Genomic DNA, 18279 nt, shown 5'->3' with positions numbered 1-18279 from the left:
GAAATCTGGGGAAAGTGATGACGTGAGCCTACAACTTTTTTGTGAAACAGAAGCTACATTATATTTGTAAAATATATTGCATCATGTTTAAAAGGAATATTTTATACTGTAGCACTGAGCAATCATCATCAGACCTTATCAGAATCATATATGGGGAAGTGGTAGCTCAGTGGTAAAGGCACTGGGTTAGTAATCAGAAGGTTGCAGGTTCAAGCCCCTGTATCACCAAGCTGACACTTTGTGCCCTTGATCAAGGCCGTTAACCCTCTGTGCTCCAGGGGCGCTGTATCACCTCTGACCCCAGTCTCCTAACATCACTGGGGTATGTGGAAAAAGAATTTCACTCTGCTGTAATTTACATGTTGCAAATAAACAGCACCTTTTCCCTTATATACAGAATCCCATGGAAAACCTCAAGAAACAACACAACTCTGGAGGTCATTTTCCTTTGACTTTTTTGATTCATTGTAATTCTTATTTGAATTTCAGACATTCAGTTCAATTTCATTTGCATAGCGCTTTTAACAATGGACTCTGTCCCAAAGCAGCTTTACAAAATTAAATAAAATAAATGTATGTCAGTCCAAAATTATTCCCCACAAGTTTATTTCTTATCAGCAAGCCAGTGTCAACTGAGGCAAGGAAATATCTTCCTAAAATATTAGGAGAACCTTAACAGGAACCAGACTCCAAAGGGAAACCATCCATATCTGGGTGTCACTTGAATGCAAAAACTAACTAAAAAATCTTTTCCTGACTTTAACATGACGGCCGTCAGTTTGCTGCAGAGTTAAGGGTAAACGGCTGCCTGGGTTCTCCAGACATCCACTTACCGTAACAGTTGGGGAAACCCGCGGGTTTAAGGTCTGGCTCGTAAACATTGAACACAGAGAGAGAGACAAGCTCACAAGCCGAGATCTGACCATACATGTGCATATCTACAGGAGAGAAAACAGGACCATGAGTTAGGACATGATACAACACCAATGATAAGGTCCCTTGCAGAATATTTTATCAATGCTTTAATCTGGAAAAAAAAGGCAGTTCAGCGATTTAATATTTAATCAGATTTAATAAGTAACCTGCACTTTTGCATGGAAATGTTAGTTCAAGCCAACGGGGTTATTCACTTAGTTATCTATCCATATTCATGCTTAAAAATCTAACGCATTACTATTTATCATATTCCTCAAGAATCGCTAAATAAAGGGAATAATATTATCTGTAGTTTCCCGTCATGGATGAAATTCGAAGTTCCTGTATATTGAGTACCAAATCCATGTTTAAGTATCAAAAAGTTATAGTAGGGGTCTGTTAGAACTAGATGTGACTGATGCCGTTCAGTTTTAGATTCCCCCATACATCATACACTATTTGGACAAAAGTTTGTGGACACCTGTTAAATGCATGATGGTGCCGCGAATAGCAGCCACGGCGCTGAGCTCCGTCTGTCTGTCTGTCTAAAAGTCTGTGCTGACCAACTGTACCTCATCTTCACTCAGATCATCAACAGATCACTGGAGCTGTGTGTAGTTTCCTGCTGCTTTAAACACTCCAATCCCCAAAACCCCCCAAATCAATAGTCTTAATGATTACAGACCTGTTGCTCTCACATCATGAAGTCATTTAAAAGACTGGTCCTGGTCTACCTGAAGGACATCGAAGTACCTTTCCTGGATCTTCTACAGTTTGCCTACGGAGCAAACAGGTCACTGGATGATGCAGTCAACATGGGACTGCATTATATTCTGCAACAAAAAAGCCTCTTGACTTGACTTAAACATCTTGATAGATCTGGGACCTACGCAAGGATCTTGTCTGTAGACTTTAGTTCAGCCCTGACCTTCTCTCAGCCAAACTGACCCAGATCTCCGTGCCCACCCCAATCTGTCTGTGGTTCACCAGCTTCCTGACAGACAGGCAGCAGACAGTGAGGCTGAACAAAGTTACATCCAGGTCTCTCACTTTTAGCACTGGTGCTCCCCAGGGTTGTGTCCTCTCTCCTCTGCTCTACTCCCTGTAAACAAATGACTGCACCTCTAAAAACCCCTCTGTCAAGCTCCTGAAGTTTGCGGATGACACTACAGTCATCGACCTTATCCAAGACACTGTCTGCTTACAGACAGGAGGTTAAAGGACTGGCCGTTTGGTGCAACCACCACAACCTGGAGCTCAAAACAGTGGAGATGATCGAGGACTTCAGGAGAAATCCCCCAGCACTCCCCCCACTCACTATCATGAACTGCACTGTAACAGCAGTGGAGTCATTTGAGTTTCTGGGTTCCACCATCTCTCAGGACCTGAAGTGGGACAATAATATTAAAGACTCCATTGCTAAAAAAGGCCCAGCAGAAGTTGTACTTCCTTCACCAACTGAGAAAGTTTTAACTTGCCACAGGAGCTGCTGAAACAGTTCTACTCGGCCATTAGTGAGTCTGTCCTGTGTACATCTATAACTGACTGGTTCTACCAAATCAGACATCAAGGGGCTACAGCGGATGGTCAGGACTGCTGAGAGGATAATTGGTGCCTCACTGCCCAACCTCAAAGATAATCACCAGAACAGACAGTCACAAAAGCAGTTACTTCCTGCAGGCTCTACTCGGCCTGAACAATTCAAATATTCATATTTACACATTGCCCATCATAACTGATACATTTATACATAGAATCCAAATGGTCCATTTGTAAACTGCACACTTGTAAATAACATGTACATTCATGTCAACAATATTTCTACTTCTGTATGTTGTGCAATATTTCATTGTCTGTTTTACCTGGAATTTTGTTATATTATGTCTGTACTTTCTCCTGCACTAGAAGCTTCTGTCACCAAGTCAAATTCCTTGTGTGTGTAAACATACTTGGTAATAAAGCTATTTCTGATTCTGACCATACGATTGCTATGTGCTTCTTCTTGTACATCCCATTCCACGTTTAGTTCCTATTTCCCACTCAGACACAATGATGTTAGTAAAGTCATACTGATGTTGGTGAGGTGAGGATGCCTGAAGTGCAGTCAGTGTTTCAATTTATTCATATTCAATAGGGATGAGGTCAAAGCTCTTCTGCATCTGCAGCTGGGTTTGTGCATCGTCATGCTTGAGTAGGATTGGGTCTCCTAGTTTAAATAGAGGGAAATTTTTATGCTACTGCATCCAAAGACATTGTATACAATTGTGTGTTTAAGCATTTTGTTAAATGCTAGTTTGTAAAATATATATATATATATATATATATATATATATATATATATATATATATATATATATATACAGTGAGGAAAATAAGTATTTTAACACCCTGCTATTTTGCAAGTTCTCCCAATTAGAAATCATGGAGGGGTCTGAAATTGTCATCATAGGTGCATGTCCGCTGAAAAAAAAAAAAAAAAAAAAAAGAAATCCAGAAATCACAGTGTATGATATTTTTTTTACTATTTATTTGTATGATACAGCTGCAAATAAGTATTTGAACACCTGAGAAAGTCAATGTTAATATTTGGTACAGTAGCCTTTGTTTGCAATTACAGAGGTCAAATGTTTCCTGTAGTTTTTCACCAGGTTTGCACATACTGCAGGAGGGATTTTGGCCCACTCCTCCACACAGATCTTCTCTAGATCAGTCAGGTTTCTGGCCTGTCGCTGAGAAACACAGAGTTTGAGCTCCCTCCAAAGATTCTCTATTGGGTTTAGGTCTGGAGACTGGCTAGGCCACGCCAGAACCTTGATATGCTTCTTACAGAGCCACTCCTTGGTTATCCTGGCTGTGTGCTTCGGGTCATTGTCATGTTGGAAGACCCAGCCTCGACCCATCTTCAATGCTCTAACTGAGGGAAGGAGGTTGTTCCCCAAAATCTCGCAATACATGGCCCCAGTCATCCTCTCCTTAATACAGTGCAGTCGCCCTGTCCCATGTGCAGAAAAACACCCCCAAAGCATGATGCTACCACCCCCATGCTTCACAGTAGGGATGGTGTTCTTGGGATGGTACTCATCATTCTTCTTCCTCCAAACACGTTTAGTGGAATTATGACCCAAAAGTTTTATTTTGGTCTCATCTGACCACATGACTTTCTCCCATGACTCCTCTGGATCATCCAAATGGTCATTAGCAAACTTAAGACGTGCCTGGACATGTGCTGGTTTAAGCAGGGGAACCTTCCGTGCCATGACGTCTTAGTGTATTACCAACAGTAACCTTGGAAATGGTGGTCCCAGCTCTTTTCAGGTCATTGACCAGCTCCTCCCGTGTAGTTCTGGGCTGATTTCTCACCTTCCTTAGGATTATTGAGACCCCACGAGGTGAGATCTTGCATGGAGCCCCAGTCCAAGAGAGATTGACAGTCATGTTTAGCTTCTTCCATTTTCTAATGATTGCTCCAACAGTGGACCTTTTTTCGCCAAGCTGCTTGGCAATTTCAGCTCTTGGTCTTGGCCATGTTAGTGGTTAGATTCTTACTGATTGTATGGGGTGGACAGGTGTCTTTATGCAGCTAACGACCTTAAACAGGTGCATCTAATTTATGATAATAAATGTAGTGGAGGTGGACATTTTAAAGGCAGACTAACAGGTCTTTGAGGGTCAGAATTCTAGCTGATAGACAGGTGTTCAAATACTTATTTGCAGCTGTATCATACAAATAAATAGTTTAAAAAAATCATACATTGTGATTTCTGGATTTTTTTTTTTAGATTATGTCTCTCACAGTGGACATGCACCTACGATGCCAATTTCAGACCCCTCCATGATTTCTAAGTGGGAGAACTTGCAAAATAGCAGGGTGTTTAAATACTTATTTTCCTCACTGTGTATATATATATATATATATATATATATATATATATATATATATATATATATATATATATATATATACAGTGGAACCCGGTTATGTCGATGTCCTAGGGGGTCGCCAAAAAGCATCGAGGTAACCGATGATCGAGATAAACGAAAATCAATATGGCGGCAGTATATTAACGTGCTTGAAATTTCTTTATGTACATGATGTGCGTTAATAAATGAGAATGTGCATGCACGTGTTTTTGGAGGGGTTTTTACACAATGCTATAAAAATGTACATATGTTTGTTAACAACATAAGGCATAAGTGCACCTACTAACAGCAGAGATTTACCAGTATACAATACAAACCACCGTCCATTCTCCATACAAACCTTTATTATATTCTCCAACATTATAAACACACAGATCGCTCAAAAAAAAACAAAAAACTGCGGCTGCACAGTGGCGTCTCACATTTAGTCCACATGTGGGGGAAAAAAAAAAAAAAAAACAGTAACTAAGTTTCTGAAAACTTATGAGCATCAGGCTGAAGTAATCCGCACAAACACACAAAGCAAAGTGTCCGAAAAAACTTACGTCCGCGATGCCGAGGGGGAGATAAGCCGAGCGAGAGAGAGAGAGAGAGAGAGAAGCCGGAAAAAAAACCCGCAAGATCCAAAACCGAACCCGAAACCAAAAACGAGGGACAGAAAAGTCTCAAACGTGAACGGCCGAAGGGGGCGTGGCAGGTGCTTTCTCGCCCGCTTTCTCTGAAGCTCCCGGCTTCAACTCCTTACCGAGAGAGCCGTGCACCTTACCGAGCGCGCGCGCGCCACTCCTTACCGAGAGAGCCGTGCTCGGTAAGGAGCTGAAGCCGGGAGCGCCGCGCTCCCGTTCATCGCATAACATTTAACAAAAAAATGCATATGTGCACTTACCAACAGCAGAGATTCACCAGTATACAATACAAACACCTGTAGTATCTGTAAGGTTTGATTTTTCCGCCACTTTCGCGAGTTCTTCTGCGGCTGCACAGTGCCGATCGACATAACTGACGTTAAAATTTCTAATTTTTCCCCCCTTGTGCTCGAGATATTAGGGTTCGGCGACATAAAAAAAGTCGACATAACCGATAAAAAATGCTAAGACAAAGCGAGAATTTGGCGGTTCCACTTCAAAAATGTCGACTTAATAGGGTTGTCGAGGTAACCGAGGGCGAGATAACCGGGTTCCACTGTATATAAAATGATTGGATTATCAGATGGTCATTAGTAGAAATGGTATTGATCAATACCCAGTGATGTCACGATAAAATCCCAACTAAAAACAGGGCTATGATGACAAAAAATACTTTATTCATTAGAATAAAGCCAAGTAATTCCATAGAAGCACTGTGTGTACTTGTATACCAGCTTGTGATCGGCACAGATAGTGATTGCTGGAACTGTCGACAAAAATCATACTGATAGTTTTTCCAGGTTGCATTATACATTTCAAGAGCGGACTCTAGAGGAGAATCACTGACACCACGTGCTGTTTATTTAAAGGGTCTTTTTATTTATTTTGGATGTGACTGTTTTTATTTATTTGAGGTTACTTTTTGTTTCAGTTTGAAATGCACATCTTATTTTCTTCAATATTTATTAATACATTCATATTTATTTTCACATTTTCATAACTCTGTTGTCATGAATGTTCATTAAACCATTTTCCAACCATTTGATTTGCTTATGTTTTTTATATGAAAAAAAGCCAGACAAGTTAAAGTGTGAGAACTGGACATATATTAAACCACCAGTTACAGTGAACCATCTGTCACTCTGTATCCTCCCAGTCCTAACTCCTGCACAAGCACATACCAGAAAAAAGAGACATATTGCTAACACACTATTGCACAAAAATACAAGAAAGAAATATTTACAAAGGCATGAAAGCAACTGCCATTGATTCCGCCAAGGAAAATAAGCCCAGTGTCGTTTACTGCGTGGGCCGTTTGCCTAAACAGCCCTGGTGCCAGAACACACAATCTCAGAAAACTTTTTTTTTGCCTTTTTGCTAAATGAGTGAGATTTGGATGAACTGTGTGTTCTCCTGCAGCTGAACGAAGCTGTGGGAAGTCTGCCATGCCATGAACAGGCCTGTCCACACTACCAAGATGATCACATGATGCTTTCAGCCACAGCACGCACACATAAACATCTCTTACATAAAATAGTCATCACGACAATTATAGACCTCAGAGTATGGAGTCAGTACAATTACTCTGTAAGATCACTTCTCAATACTGGAATAAACCAAAAATATCTGCAGAAAACAGCTTGAAAGATTCTTCAGACACTTTTTTTTCCAGTTTTCTCAGAATCCTCGAAATACAAACGCAAAAAAGGCTCATTCAAGTCAAACACTTGGGCGACTTAGGCAGGAGAGGTCAGACTGAACGCAAATAACATTTGCTTTGCAAAAAAGATACAGTATCTTCACTTTTCACAACATACCCGATATCACAGCTCAAACTGTGTGTTAGTGAATGTGTGAGCCGAACTCAAAGTAAGAAAAATTCAACAGAGATCCCAAGACATCGGTAATAAAATATTATGTAACATACATGATTTGCACAAGCCTGTTCAAATGTTTAAAATGTTCAAATTGATTTTAGGAAAGTGAAACTACAAAGTGATAAATCACATCAGATATTTTTCTACCTACACTGTGAAATTAGAATGAATAAAAAAAATTACAAAAACAAACAGCAGCAACGAAACTGACTGTGCTTGAGTGAGCCAGTGTTCCCTAATCACTACTGTTCCCAGAGTACAATCACTAATCACTACTGTTCCCAATGGTGTCATCGGTGTCATTTTCGCGCGTGTTTTATCTACTTTCCCTTGAAAGAAAGCCGAACTGTGAACTTCGGAGCTCCAGAGTAACGCACGCGCGCTCGGAGTCAGTTAAAAAAACTCCTATTGCCATGACAGCACAGTTCTCTTACTGGCGGCTTTGGAAGAATGTCGTAAAGAAAACAAAACAAAACCACTTTGCGACCGAAGCTGATAAAAACCGTGGCACGCGCAACTTCGGTTGACGGTAGCTAGGTGGCTGTCTCGGTCAGGCGAAGCGATTCTGCACGGCACGCACGCGGGCCAAACTTGGACACACTCGCAGTGGTGTGTGTCACTCAAACAAGCATCGGCATGGGGGGGGAGTAGCGCAGGAGCGCGTGAACGCGACATGGCGCCCGCCTGCAGCCGTCCTTTCAGGGGTGTGTGTGTGTGTGTGTGCGTGTGCGTGAGAAAGTCCCGATCATCGCGATCGCTGAGACGTGTGTGCGTGTGCGAGCGGAGGACACGCAGACAACTGGCGCAATCTCGGCGCAAATAAAAAAATATCAGATCGATAACGAGCGCAGAACATACATCAGATGTGGCGAGAACCTACTGTCCGAGGAGGTGGCGAAGTCTACCGCGGTCATGAAGACAGGACACGATTTACTCATGAACGGATCCAGACATTGCAATTGGCGAGCCAGCGTCGCCATTGCTCTTCCTTCTTGTTGCTCGACCCCCCCCTCTTCTCCTCCTCCTCAGCAGCTCAGCCGAACCCGAGTGGCGAAACGCCTGACGTCATCCTCGGCTCTGTTCGGCTCTGCTCGGCTGCACGATCTCACATAGTCTTCTTCCAGACAGAAAACCTTACTCACCTGCTTAAACGAGTTAAAAACATCATTCCAAAGTACATTTATATTCAAAAGCGAATTCCCTAAATGAATGAATACTCAGCTGCATGTAGAAATAGTTTGTGCACCTCTATCACACATGGTTCTCCCTTAAACTGCTACCACCATGTCAGAAGCACACAAGTGTATAAAATGTCTAAGAGGCCCAGGCATGACAATGCTCCTGTCTTGAGCTCCATAAAGACATGATGTGTAGATTGGAGTGGAAAAACTTGAGTCTTCTTTCTCCATACCACCCTATCCTCTACATCTGCCTCTACCTCGAATCAACCACCTCCATGTCTTCCCTCACCACATCCATCAACCTCCTCCTTGGCTTCCTTTTTTCCTTTTTCCGATATACCCCATGTCCCTCCTCTGCACATGAACAAACCATCTCAATCACACCTCCCTCACCTTGTCATCAAAACGTTCTACCTGTGAGATCCCTCATATAAACGTATTTCTAATTCTGTCCATACTCATTATTCGCAATGAAAATCTTTAACTCTAATTTATCTAAATAAACTTTAATTTAAATCTTTAACAATTCCAGCTCCGTCTCCTGTCTTTTTTTTCAAAGTGGAAGGATTTGAGTGTCCTGCACAAAAACTGACTTCCACAACCCCACTGAACACCTGTGGAATGAACTTCTGGCTGCAAAAGTGAGTAACATGGTCAGGTGTCCACATACTTTTGATCCTAAAATAAAGGGTATTATTTATTCTAGATGTTGATTGAGGTAATCGGAGATGTGTGTATGTATGTGTGATTTCACAAATATGTGTTAATAGTTTATTTGGATCAATCAATAAAAATGGAAAGTACATGAACACAATAGAAATCGAAATCACAATATTTGCTGTGACAATCTTTTGCCTGCACCTACACAGTTTTTAAGGGAAATCATCAGGAAGGTTGTTCAAACATCTTTGAGAACTAATCATCTGAGGATTCTTCTGTCTCCTCATGTAATCCCAAACAAACTCTGGACTCTGTGGGGGCACAAACTATTACTTCCAGGACTCGTTCCCCTGCACGCTGAAGATAATCCATTGGCTGTATGTTTGGGGTCGTTGTCTTGCTGCTTTTTTATTTATTTATTTTTGTTAATTTAAATGTAAGTTAAATAAATAATGAACACTTCTTAACTTTAAATTTTCATTAACAGCAATTTTTTCAGACATGCCTAAAACTTTTATGTGTGTGTGTGTGTGTGTGTGTGTGTGTGTGTGTGTGTGTGTGTGTGTGTGTGTGTGTGTGTGTATTAAATAAATGGAGGATTTACAAATATGCACATGGTCTATCATTTTCTAAACACATTTTTAGGAAAAGATTATCAGATTATCAACTTCATCAATCTGCTGCTGCAAATAAAGTCATCGCTCGAAATAATGCTTAAACTTTCCTGCTGGATTATCAGCAGTTTCTCTTCAACAGCAATGTTTTGTTTGTTCCCAAGATGAATGCCAATTGGTGGTCACAGGGTAAAAACGACAAACAAAAGGTGTTTTATACTCACATTTGCCCACATTCCCTGAGGGAAGGAATGAGCTTTCACCCTCAGTATAACACCATTAGATAAAACAAATCAACCCAACCATTAGAGTCTTATTCAATCTCACTTTTATTCATTAAATATAAAAGATATTGCTGCAAAAATATGTATTAAAAGTCATAAACATTCACAGACTTGTATAAGTAAAAAAAAAAAAAAAAAAGACAATACGCAAAGCTAAATATAAGGTGATTTCTTTAAGTAAAACATTTTCCTAAAGCAACATCACTTTATTGATGTTGGAGCTGATATCATCAGTGATGCTCGTGCTTCTCAGCTGCTCTGAAAAGATCTTAAACATGCTTCAATAGTGGACTACAGCCAATCAAATCGGCTGGTCAATGTTACAGTAGTAATAGTAAGTAATAGCGGAAAAGTTTTTGTCAGGAGTCATAGATTAAAGGCGAATAGAAGAGTAAAAATGAACGTTCTTCAAGGAACATATTGTGCTCGAAGAAATCAGATTCATGCATTAATCATAGCTGTTAAAAAAAAAAAAAAAAAAAGCACACTGTCGCAGTTACCAATGACTGCCTTGTAACAATGCATTTAAACATAATACTGACAAAATAATGACAAATGTAGGAAGTTAAATGTATGCTAGAATAGAAAAAACAGGTACAAATGCAGGTAAAAAAAACTTGTCTATGTTGACTACATATTTCGAGTATAAGTAAAGAAAATGCTTAGACAAATGACACAGATTCCTAAATTACTTCAAAAAACAATAGAGTCCATGGAGTTTGTGGGTTGATACGGTCATGTGCTTGCCTGAGAGATGTCTCTAGATTGGGCCTGGGCCCCGTCCACGCTCTGCCTCCTGCTGAGATCTGCGGTTCTGCGTACGCCAGCACGTCTCCTTGTAAACAAACCAAGCATTACCACTCCAGATTATTAGGTTCAGGAAGCCAAACACCTACAGAAAGCAAAAAATTATGAGAATCATGCTGCAAATACCATGGAGGAAAAAGTCATTTGTAATAAATGAAGGATACAGGAGGAGAAATGGCCCGTGTGCTTACTACTGAAATATCCAGCGTGCGCATGCTGGAAAATTCAGTGACCTCACATGTAGCATTCTGATGTCTGCACAACAGACTGCTGCTGATGCCTTCAGTGCCTGTGGCGTACTTGACTTTCTGCAGCCCTTGTGCCCAGGCTGAGGAGCACAGCAGCCACAGAAATGCAAACACTGCGGTCACCAAAAAATCCTACAAATCAAAGAGACGCAGATAAAATGTAATCCTATTTCCCATTTTCCTCTTTAAAGTGCACTTTGAATAGATGCATAAGTACAACACATATATTAGAATATCATAAAGGAAATCATTGAAATTGCAAATCAAAGGCAAATTATCAAAGTATCAACTTTTACTCACAAACACCGGGCCAAAGTCAGAGTCCCGGTACACATGCATGTAGCCCACGTAAACCAACAAAGCCAGCATGCAGTAGAGGAACGCCAGGACAGCCACAGCCACGAAAAATTCCACAGAGGATGAAGAATCACCCATCAGATGTGTTTCAGACATGGTGCGGTTACACACCGTGGCATTGTCTTTAACCAACAGCACTTGGTTTAACCTGAATATAGAACAAAACAGAAATAGATGGCAACACCTTTGGATTTCTCTTTGAATCTGTTGCGAACCATAATGATCACTAGTAGTGAACAGAAACTGGGTCTCAGTATTAGAGGTCAATGATAGTTGATTGCAGGAATGCCATCCAAAAATCAGTAACGATAGTTTTTCCAGGTTGCGTTATACAGTACAAGAGCAGCCTCTAGAGGCCTCTAACACAGACACCATGTGCTGTTTATTTGAAGTGGGTTTTTTTAATTCGTTTTGAATGTATTTTGTGTTACTTTTTATTTTCAGTTTGAATGTGTCTTTGATTTTCCTCAAAAGTTATTAATAATAGTTTATATATTCACATTTATTTCATTTAGCACATTTTCATGATTCAGTCTTTTTTTTATTTCTTAACTTGTAATAAAGTGCAGTACTATTTTACATGGAGTTTTATGTTTTGTTTTGGGGTTTTTTCCCAGTACTTATTTTAAAATCTATCCGTTGATTAATCGGTTATCGGCAAGTACGATCCAACCTAGCAATCGGTATCATTGAAAAAACGGTCTACCTCTATTCGGTATGAACAGTTTGTGCGCTTGATAAATGTGAAATGTTATTGTTATGTTTACATTTATCATGACATTAGTTTCCCATTGAACTAATGGGAATTGTTTTTAATTATACACACCCATGCATTACGCATCATTAAAACCTACCTGAATGGGTATGAGAAAGTAGCATTAAGGGTCTCGTTTTTTTCATTCCCACAAAACACGGAGATCACATTCCTTCCGCTGTAACCGCCACAGCATGCGAAGGCAAACAGAGCTGCAAACTAGTTATAAAAACAATCAGAGAAAAATGAGTCAGAAAATTAATGCCTAAGATCAAGATAAATCATCATAAAAGCTGTCAAGCACAGTTGATTGACAAGATATGGCTTTGAAATGTGTTTCAAATGGGTTTTGATTAACCTCTATACCTCTATAAAACTCAAACACACTGAAATAAAATACAGTTGTAGAGTACATAGGTCTACATAAGTACCCGGGGTACCCGACCACCAAACTAGTAATATAATGCACATGTAATAATATGAGTGGAGCAGCAATAGCAGATAAAAGATAGAGCGAGACTCATATAAAAAGTGTCTCATAGCAGTATTATAAAACATTGTAGGCTGCTGTGCACAAGATGGAATATTTTTACTAGGACCAAATGCAGCCTTCTGATTACAGAGTATCTCTGAATGGGTTTTTGTTTCATCATGTGCAGCAGTGAAAGACCTTGTCTGTCACTTGAAGCTCAAAGATAACAAATAACATTACTAGGACTGTCGTTTTTCATCAAAGAAGTTTGATAAACTAGTTTTGGGGTGATGTGGCTATATCTTCTGGTTCTAGTAGGGTCTTTCCCTGCAGTATTTGGGACTAATTTAAGCTTGTTTATGCATTTACTAGGACATGCAGACGTTAAGCATGATGGTAATCCACACTGCGCTTGCTCCTAATTAAATTGTACATTGATTATAAAATACTACTATCAAGATATAAAGCACATATGAATTATATACTTTTAGCCTATAAACATCTGCCACATCTACTCTGATCAAAAGGTGCAGGCTATTTGTTGGTGCCTAGAATAGTGAAAACTACAGCAGGGGGCTGAGCTTTTTCTGGGATCTCCACCATTACTGAATAGTTACTGAATATTTATATTTAATGTAAAGGAGCAGACCTAATGGGTTTACAGTTATAGAGTGTTTTGGTGAACTGGGATGTTTGGATGCTGTCAGCATCAGCACCCCAACGGGCCCACTCTCACACATTTACTCAGTAACTGGCCACTTTATGTCTGCTGTTATAGTAAGTATTTCCAGAGTCCCTGATTGTACACAATGTGCATTGCTTTGTGTCATTACGTCAGTACATAATATTCTGAAATTTTCTCTCTGAAAAATCCCTCTGTCTCTCTCTCTCTCTCTCTCTCTCTCTTTCTCTCTCTCTCTCTCTCTCTCTCTCTCTCTCTCTCTCTCTCGCTCCCTATCTCTCCCTTGAGATAGCAGTGATTCTGTCCCCTAGTAAGGAGAGGTGGTAGTGTTTAAGGCTTGATACTTGTTACTGATTGTAAGGTCAAGGACTGATATTTCCAATCTGTTACTCTTGGGGACCCTGAGCAAAGGCACTTGCACTTCAGTGCTCCATACACTGAAAAATCTAGATACAGGAATGAACCTAAAATAGTACAAATGCTTTGTTGCTCCAGCTGTACCCCAGCAAAGTACATCAATGTACCTCTGAACATTGTAACACTTTTCTACCATCTTGTTCTTACCTCTAAAAGAACATTTAAGCACCCTAGTGATAGAAATGTGGCTTTGTGTCCTGCTATGGTTTAAAAAATGTTTTGATATTTTTCCATAGCATTTCACTGATGTTCTGCACACAGAACATGCTAGTGAAAAATATCATATCTTGATTTTTCTGTGTGGAGGGGTGCTGTATCATGGCTGGCCCTGCACTCTGACCCAAGCTTCCTAACATTGCTGGGATATGTAAAGAAAGACTTCTAGATGGAATTTTCAACACTTGGAAACCACTCCTCGCTAGAATACAGTGGTAGCTCTGAATACGAATGCATACGAATAAGTATAATTCAGAACACGAAATACATAAAAATTCAGAATATGAACCATTTGAATCTCGTGGGCTAAAATTCAAAGGGACGAAAGTTCCTCCGTACCACCTCCCCAATCTCCCACGCCTCTCAACCCTCAGTTAGCGTCTTTAATTCATAGTGAGAGAGAAAAAAAGAAAAATAAGTGGGAACAGTGATTCTGGTGACAGTCTGCCCGATATTGTAGTGAAAGGAGTTTCGTCTCCTTCCAAAATATTATTCTCTTTCCTTCTCCTCCAAAGGTCATCTGCATCATGCCAGCATTCACTCTTCTCAAAGGTAAAGTAAAGATAATTTTTTCCACTTTTTGATGTTAAGGCACATTATTACCTGCTAAATACTAAATAATATTAGTGCATATTGGTTGTATTTGTATTTTTATATTAATATTTGGGGTCGTTTGGAACAAATTATCCCACTTTACATTATTCTTTATGGGGGAATTTGTATCGGTATATTTCAGAGTGGAATCGTGTTCCGGAACGCATTAAATTCGTATTCTGAGGTACCACTGTACAACTCTATGCAAGGATGAAGTTCAGAAGGTTCTGAAGGAGAGACAGGTAGAGAACATAACTTATATAAACGTAATATGAGCGATATTTACAACTGAATTCAATTCATTTTTGTTTGTAGAGCACATTAACAATGTTTATGGTCTAAAAGCAGCCTTACACAAATAAAGCAGATATAAAGTTGTATAAAACTGTGTATAAGTTTAGTGTTAATAAGTTTGTTCATTATAATTGCAAGTTTATCCCTAATGAGAGAGCCAGTGGTGACGGTAGTGAGGAAGAAACCTCAAAAGGGAATCCATCCTCAGTTGGGTGGTAGAGAAGTCCATTTATTACAGCTCCATGATTGTTGAGGTGTTCAGTGATATGCACTTAAATAAAAAAACTGTTCAAGCAACCTGTGGTCCTGAGCCACTGTAGTAGACTACTGATATTAATTACAGTCCAAATCCATCAAAGTTCTTGAGTTGCTCAGTAACTAATGGATCTTTAGGCTGTGGATGTGGATTTTTCTAGTGTGTGAAAACATTTCAATTGTCAACACAAGAGTGAAAGGCAGCTTCTAAAAGTGCATGAACTATAAAAACAAATCCACAATCCCACCTGCGTTTACTTTATCACAGCCAAAACATGAGTACGTCCAGTTGTCCGTGAAGAATTATATCACATATTACACACACATTTGGTTTACAGTTTTAGATCCGGTTTGCTGAATCACCAGATTGTGCACACAGAGCAGGCTTTTGCCAGATGTTCCGCTCCTTTGTGCCAGCTGTGTGCTGACTCATTAAGTGTGTGATTCATTGTCACCTTTTTTTGTTTAGTTTCATGGTGTCATATAACCACAAGTAAACCGAAATTGCTTTTTTGTAACTTAAATTTTTTCTAACAAAAGTCTCCAGGAAAAAAAAAGAATCTCTGGTCCGAGGAATGTGTGTGAAGCTTGTAAAAGCAAGCTTCGTGGTGAGCAAGATGGCTAGAAGCTACAGGATGACTGGAGAAGCTCAGTGTTAAAGTGAATACAAATCTATTGATTTCTATTGATTCCTGTACACGAGATAAACGCGTATTGGAATGCGCAATGATCATAGCAACGTCTCATTAGGCAAACTCTGGTGCATAATGCAAATGCAAAGTAATCGAAAGGGAAGTTTTGAAGCAGAAAATCGCATTGCAGCTGGATTAGTACTTGGAGTTCTTCTCTCCAGCAGATATTGTGCAGTGAGAAGAGGAGGATCGTCTCCTTCAAAATATTATTCTCTTTCCTTCTCCTCCAAAGGTCATCTGCATCATGCCAGCATTCACTCTTCTCAAAGGTAAAGTAAAGATAATTTTTTCCACTTTTTGATGTTAAGGCACATTATTACCTGCTAAATACTAAATAATATTAGTGCATATTGGTTGTATTTGTATTTTTATATTAATATTTGGGGTCGTTTGGAACAAATTATCCCACTTTACATTATTCTTTATGGGGGAATTTGTATCGGTATATTTCAGAGTGGAATCGTGTTCCGGAACGCATTAAATTCGTATTCTGAGGTACCACTGTACAACTCTATGCAAGGATGAAGTTCAGAAGGTTCTGAAGGAGAGACAGGTAGAGAACATAACTTATATAAACGTAATATGAGCGATATTTACAACTGAATTCAATTCATTTTTGTTTGTAGAGCACATTAACAATGTTTATGGTCTAAAAGCAGCCTTACACAAATAAAGCAGATATAAAGTTGTATAAAACTGTGTATAAGTTTAGTGTTAATAAGTTTGTTCATTATAATTGCAAGTTTATCCCTAATGAGAGAGCCAGTGGTGACGGTAGTGAGGAAGAAACCTCAAAAGGGAATCCATCCTCAGTTGGGTGGTAGAGAAGTCCATTTATTACAGCTCCATGATTGTTGAGGTGTTCAGTGATATGCACTTAAATAAAAAAACTGTTCAAGCAACCTGTGGTCCTGAGCCACTGTAGTAGACTACTGATATTAATTACAGTCCAAATCCATCAAAGTTCTTGAGTTGCTCAGTAACTAATGGATCTTTAGGCTGTGGATGTGGATTTTTCTAGTGTGTGAAAACATTTCAATTGTCAACACAAGAGTGAAAGGCAGCTTCTAAAAGTGCATGAACTATAAAAACAAATCCACAATCCCACCTGCGTTTACTTTATCACAGCCAAAACATGAGTACGTCCAGTTGTCCGTGAAGAATTATATCACATATTACACACACATTTGGTTTACAGTTTTAGATCCGGTTTGCTGAATCACCAGATTGTGCACACAGAGCAGGCTTTTGCCAGATGTTCCGCTCCTTTGTGCCAGCTGTGTGCTGACTCATTAAGTGTGTGATTCATTATGTCACCTTTTTTTGTTTAGTTTCATGGTGTCATATGACCACAAGTAAACCGAAATTGCTTTTTTGTAACTTAAATTTTTTCTAACAAAAGTCTCCAGGAAAAAAAAAGAATCTCTGGTCCGAGGAATGTGTGTGTGAAGCTTGTAAAAGCAAGCTTCGTGGTGAGCAAGATGGCTAGAAGCTACAGGATGACTGGAGAAGCTCAGTGTTAAAGTGAATACAAATCTATTGATTTCTATTGATTCCTGTACACGAGATAAACGCGTATTGGAATGCGCAATGATCATAGCAACGTCTCATTAGGCAAACTCTGGTGCATAATGCAAATGCAAAGTAATCGAAAGGGAAGTTTTGAAGCAGAAAATCGCATTGCAGCTGGATTAGTACTTGGAGTTCTTCTCTCCAGCAGATATTGTGCAGTGAGAAGAGGAGGATCAGCAGCACCAGTGCGCCCAGGAACTTACCCACTCCACCAGCTTGATGAAGCCCAGAGGCTCCTTAACAGGGCTCGGGTTCAAGCGAAATCCCGTCTGCATCGTTGTATAAAACCTCCCAGGATACAAGGCAAGAAAGTATGAAAACTTTCTCTCCAGCGCAGATTTCACTGTTTGACAGTGACGTGGTTTTTCCTCCCTAACGATGAGGCTGCTTCTCCTCCTCTTCCTCCTCCTCCTCCTCCTCCTGGAGACTCAATCTGAGACAAATCACATTAAACTCAGATACTCAAACTAATTAATGATGGTTTGTTGGTTTGTTTGCTTTTTAAGACCATTTTGGTTAAACTGCTACACGCGCATTTTTAACTTCACGCATGCGCAGTGGACTCCTACAAAAAAAAAAAAAAAAAAAAACATTCTCAACCAAAAAGTGCGGTCTGATCATCTCAGTTCAGTCTAATCCGATTTAACTCAGACTCAGCTCTGGGTGTGTTTCTGAATGTAGGTCATTTGAAAGAAATCTAGCCCTGTTAAGAAGTCCAGAGGCGATAAAGATTAAACATGTGAACTGGAGCTAAAGGAGAATTCCATAAATTCCTGCTCAAACCCGTTGTGTTGAAGAAAACACACGCACACACGCACACACACAGAAGAGCGCTTAAAAA

At 39.8% G+C, this 18279-nt stretch overlaps 2 protein-coding genes across 8 annotated transcripts in view; both read right to left on the bottom strand.

Annotated features, from left to right (window-relative positions):
* Positions 1 to 8366, bottom strand: part of atxn7l1 (ataxin 7-like 1) — a 30045-nt gene extending 21679 nt beyond the window's left edge. For 2 of the 7 annotated variants that reach the window (XM_046873231.1, XM_046873227.1), the window contains exons 1-2: positions 8220 to 8350; positions 834 to 938 (exon numbers count right to left, since the gene is read on the bottom strand). Coding sequence is in view for 2 of the 7 variants with exons in the window: in XM_046873224.1 (XP_046729180.1) it covers positions 8198 to 8319 (122 nt within the window). In the remaining 5 variants the exon portion in view is untranslated. Of the gene's footprint in view, positions 1 to 833; positions 939 to 8197 lie in introns of all 7 variants that reach the window. The other 5 variants (XR_006928539.1, XM_046873224.1, XM_046873229.1 and 2 more) reach the window with 4 other exon arrangements.
* Positions 8367 to 10105: 1739 nt separating this feature from the next.
* Positions 10106 to 17979, bottom strand: sypl1 (synaptophysin-like 1). Its single transcript, XM_046873185.1, has 5 exons — positions 17642 to 17979; positions 12345 to 12463; positions 11434 to 11638; positions 11077 to 11265; positions 10106 to 10970 (listed from the first exon to the last, which is right to left on the bottom strand). The coding sequence occupies exons 1-5, from the start codon at positions 17711 to 17713 to the stop codon at positions 10839 to 10841; spliced, it is 717 nt and encodes a 238-aa protein (XP_046729141.1). The 5' UTR covers positions 17714 to 17979; the 3' UTR covers positions 10106 to 10838.
* Between the last annotated feature and the right edge of the window lie 300 nt (positions 17980 to 18279).

The sequence above is a fragment of the Silurus meridionalis genome, chromosome 18 (assembly GCF_014805685.1).
Source record: "Silurus meridionalis isolate SWU-2019-XX chromosome 18, ASM1480568v1, whole genome shotgun sequence".
Taxonomy (NCBI): domain Eukaryota; kingdom Metazoa; phylum Chordata; class Actinopteri; order Siluriformes; family Siluridae; genus Silurus; species Silurus meridionalis.
Note: the sequence above shows the minus strand (reverse complement) of the source record. Positions and strands in the feature narration are given on the sequence as shown.

Coding starts and splice junctions, on each gene's coding strand:
- sypl1 (XM_046873185.1), bottom strand. CDS start 17,713: ATGCAGACGGGATTTCGCTTGAACCCGAGCCCTGTTAAGGAGCCTCTG. Junction 12,464..17,641: donor TCATCAAGCTGGTGGAGTGG/GTAAGTTCCTGG, acceptor TTTTATAACTAG/TTTGCAGCTCTGTTTGCCTT. Junction 10,971..11,076: donor GCACGCTGGATATTTCAGTA/GTAAGCACACGG, acceptor TGCTTTCTGTAG/GTGTTTGGCTTCCTGAACCT.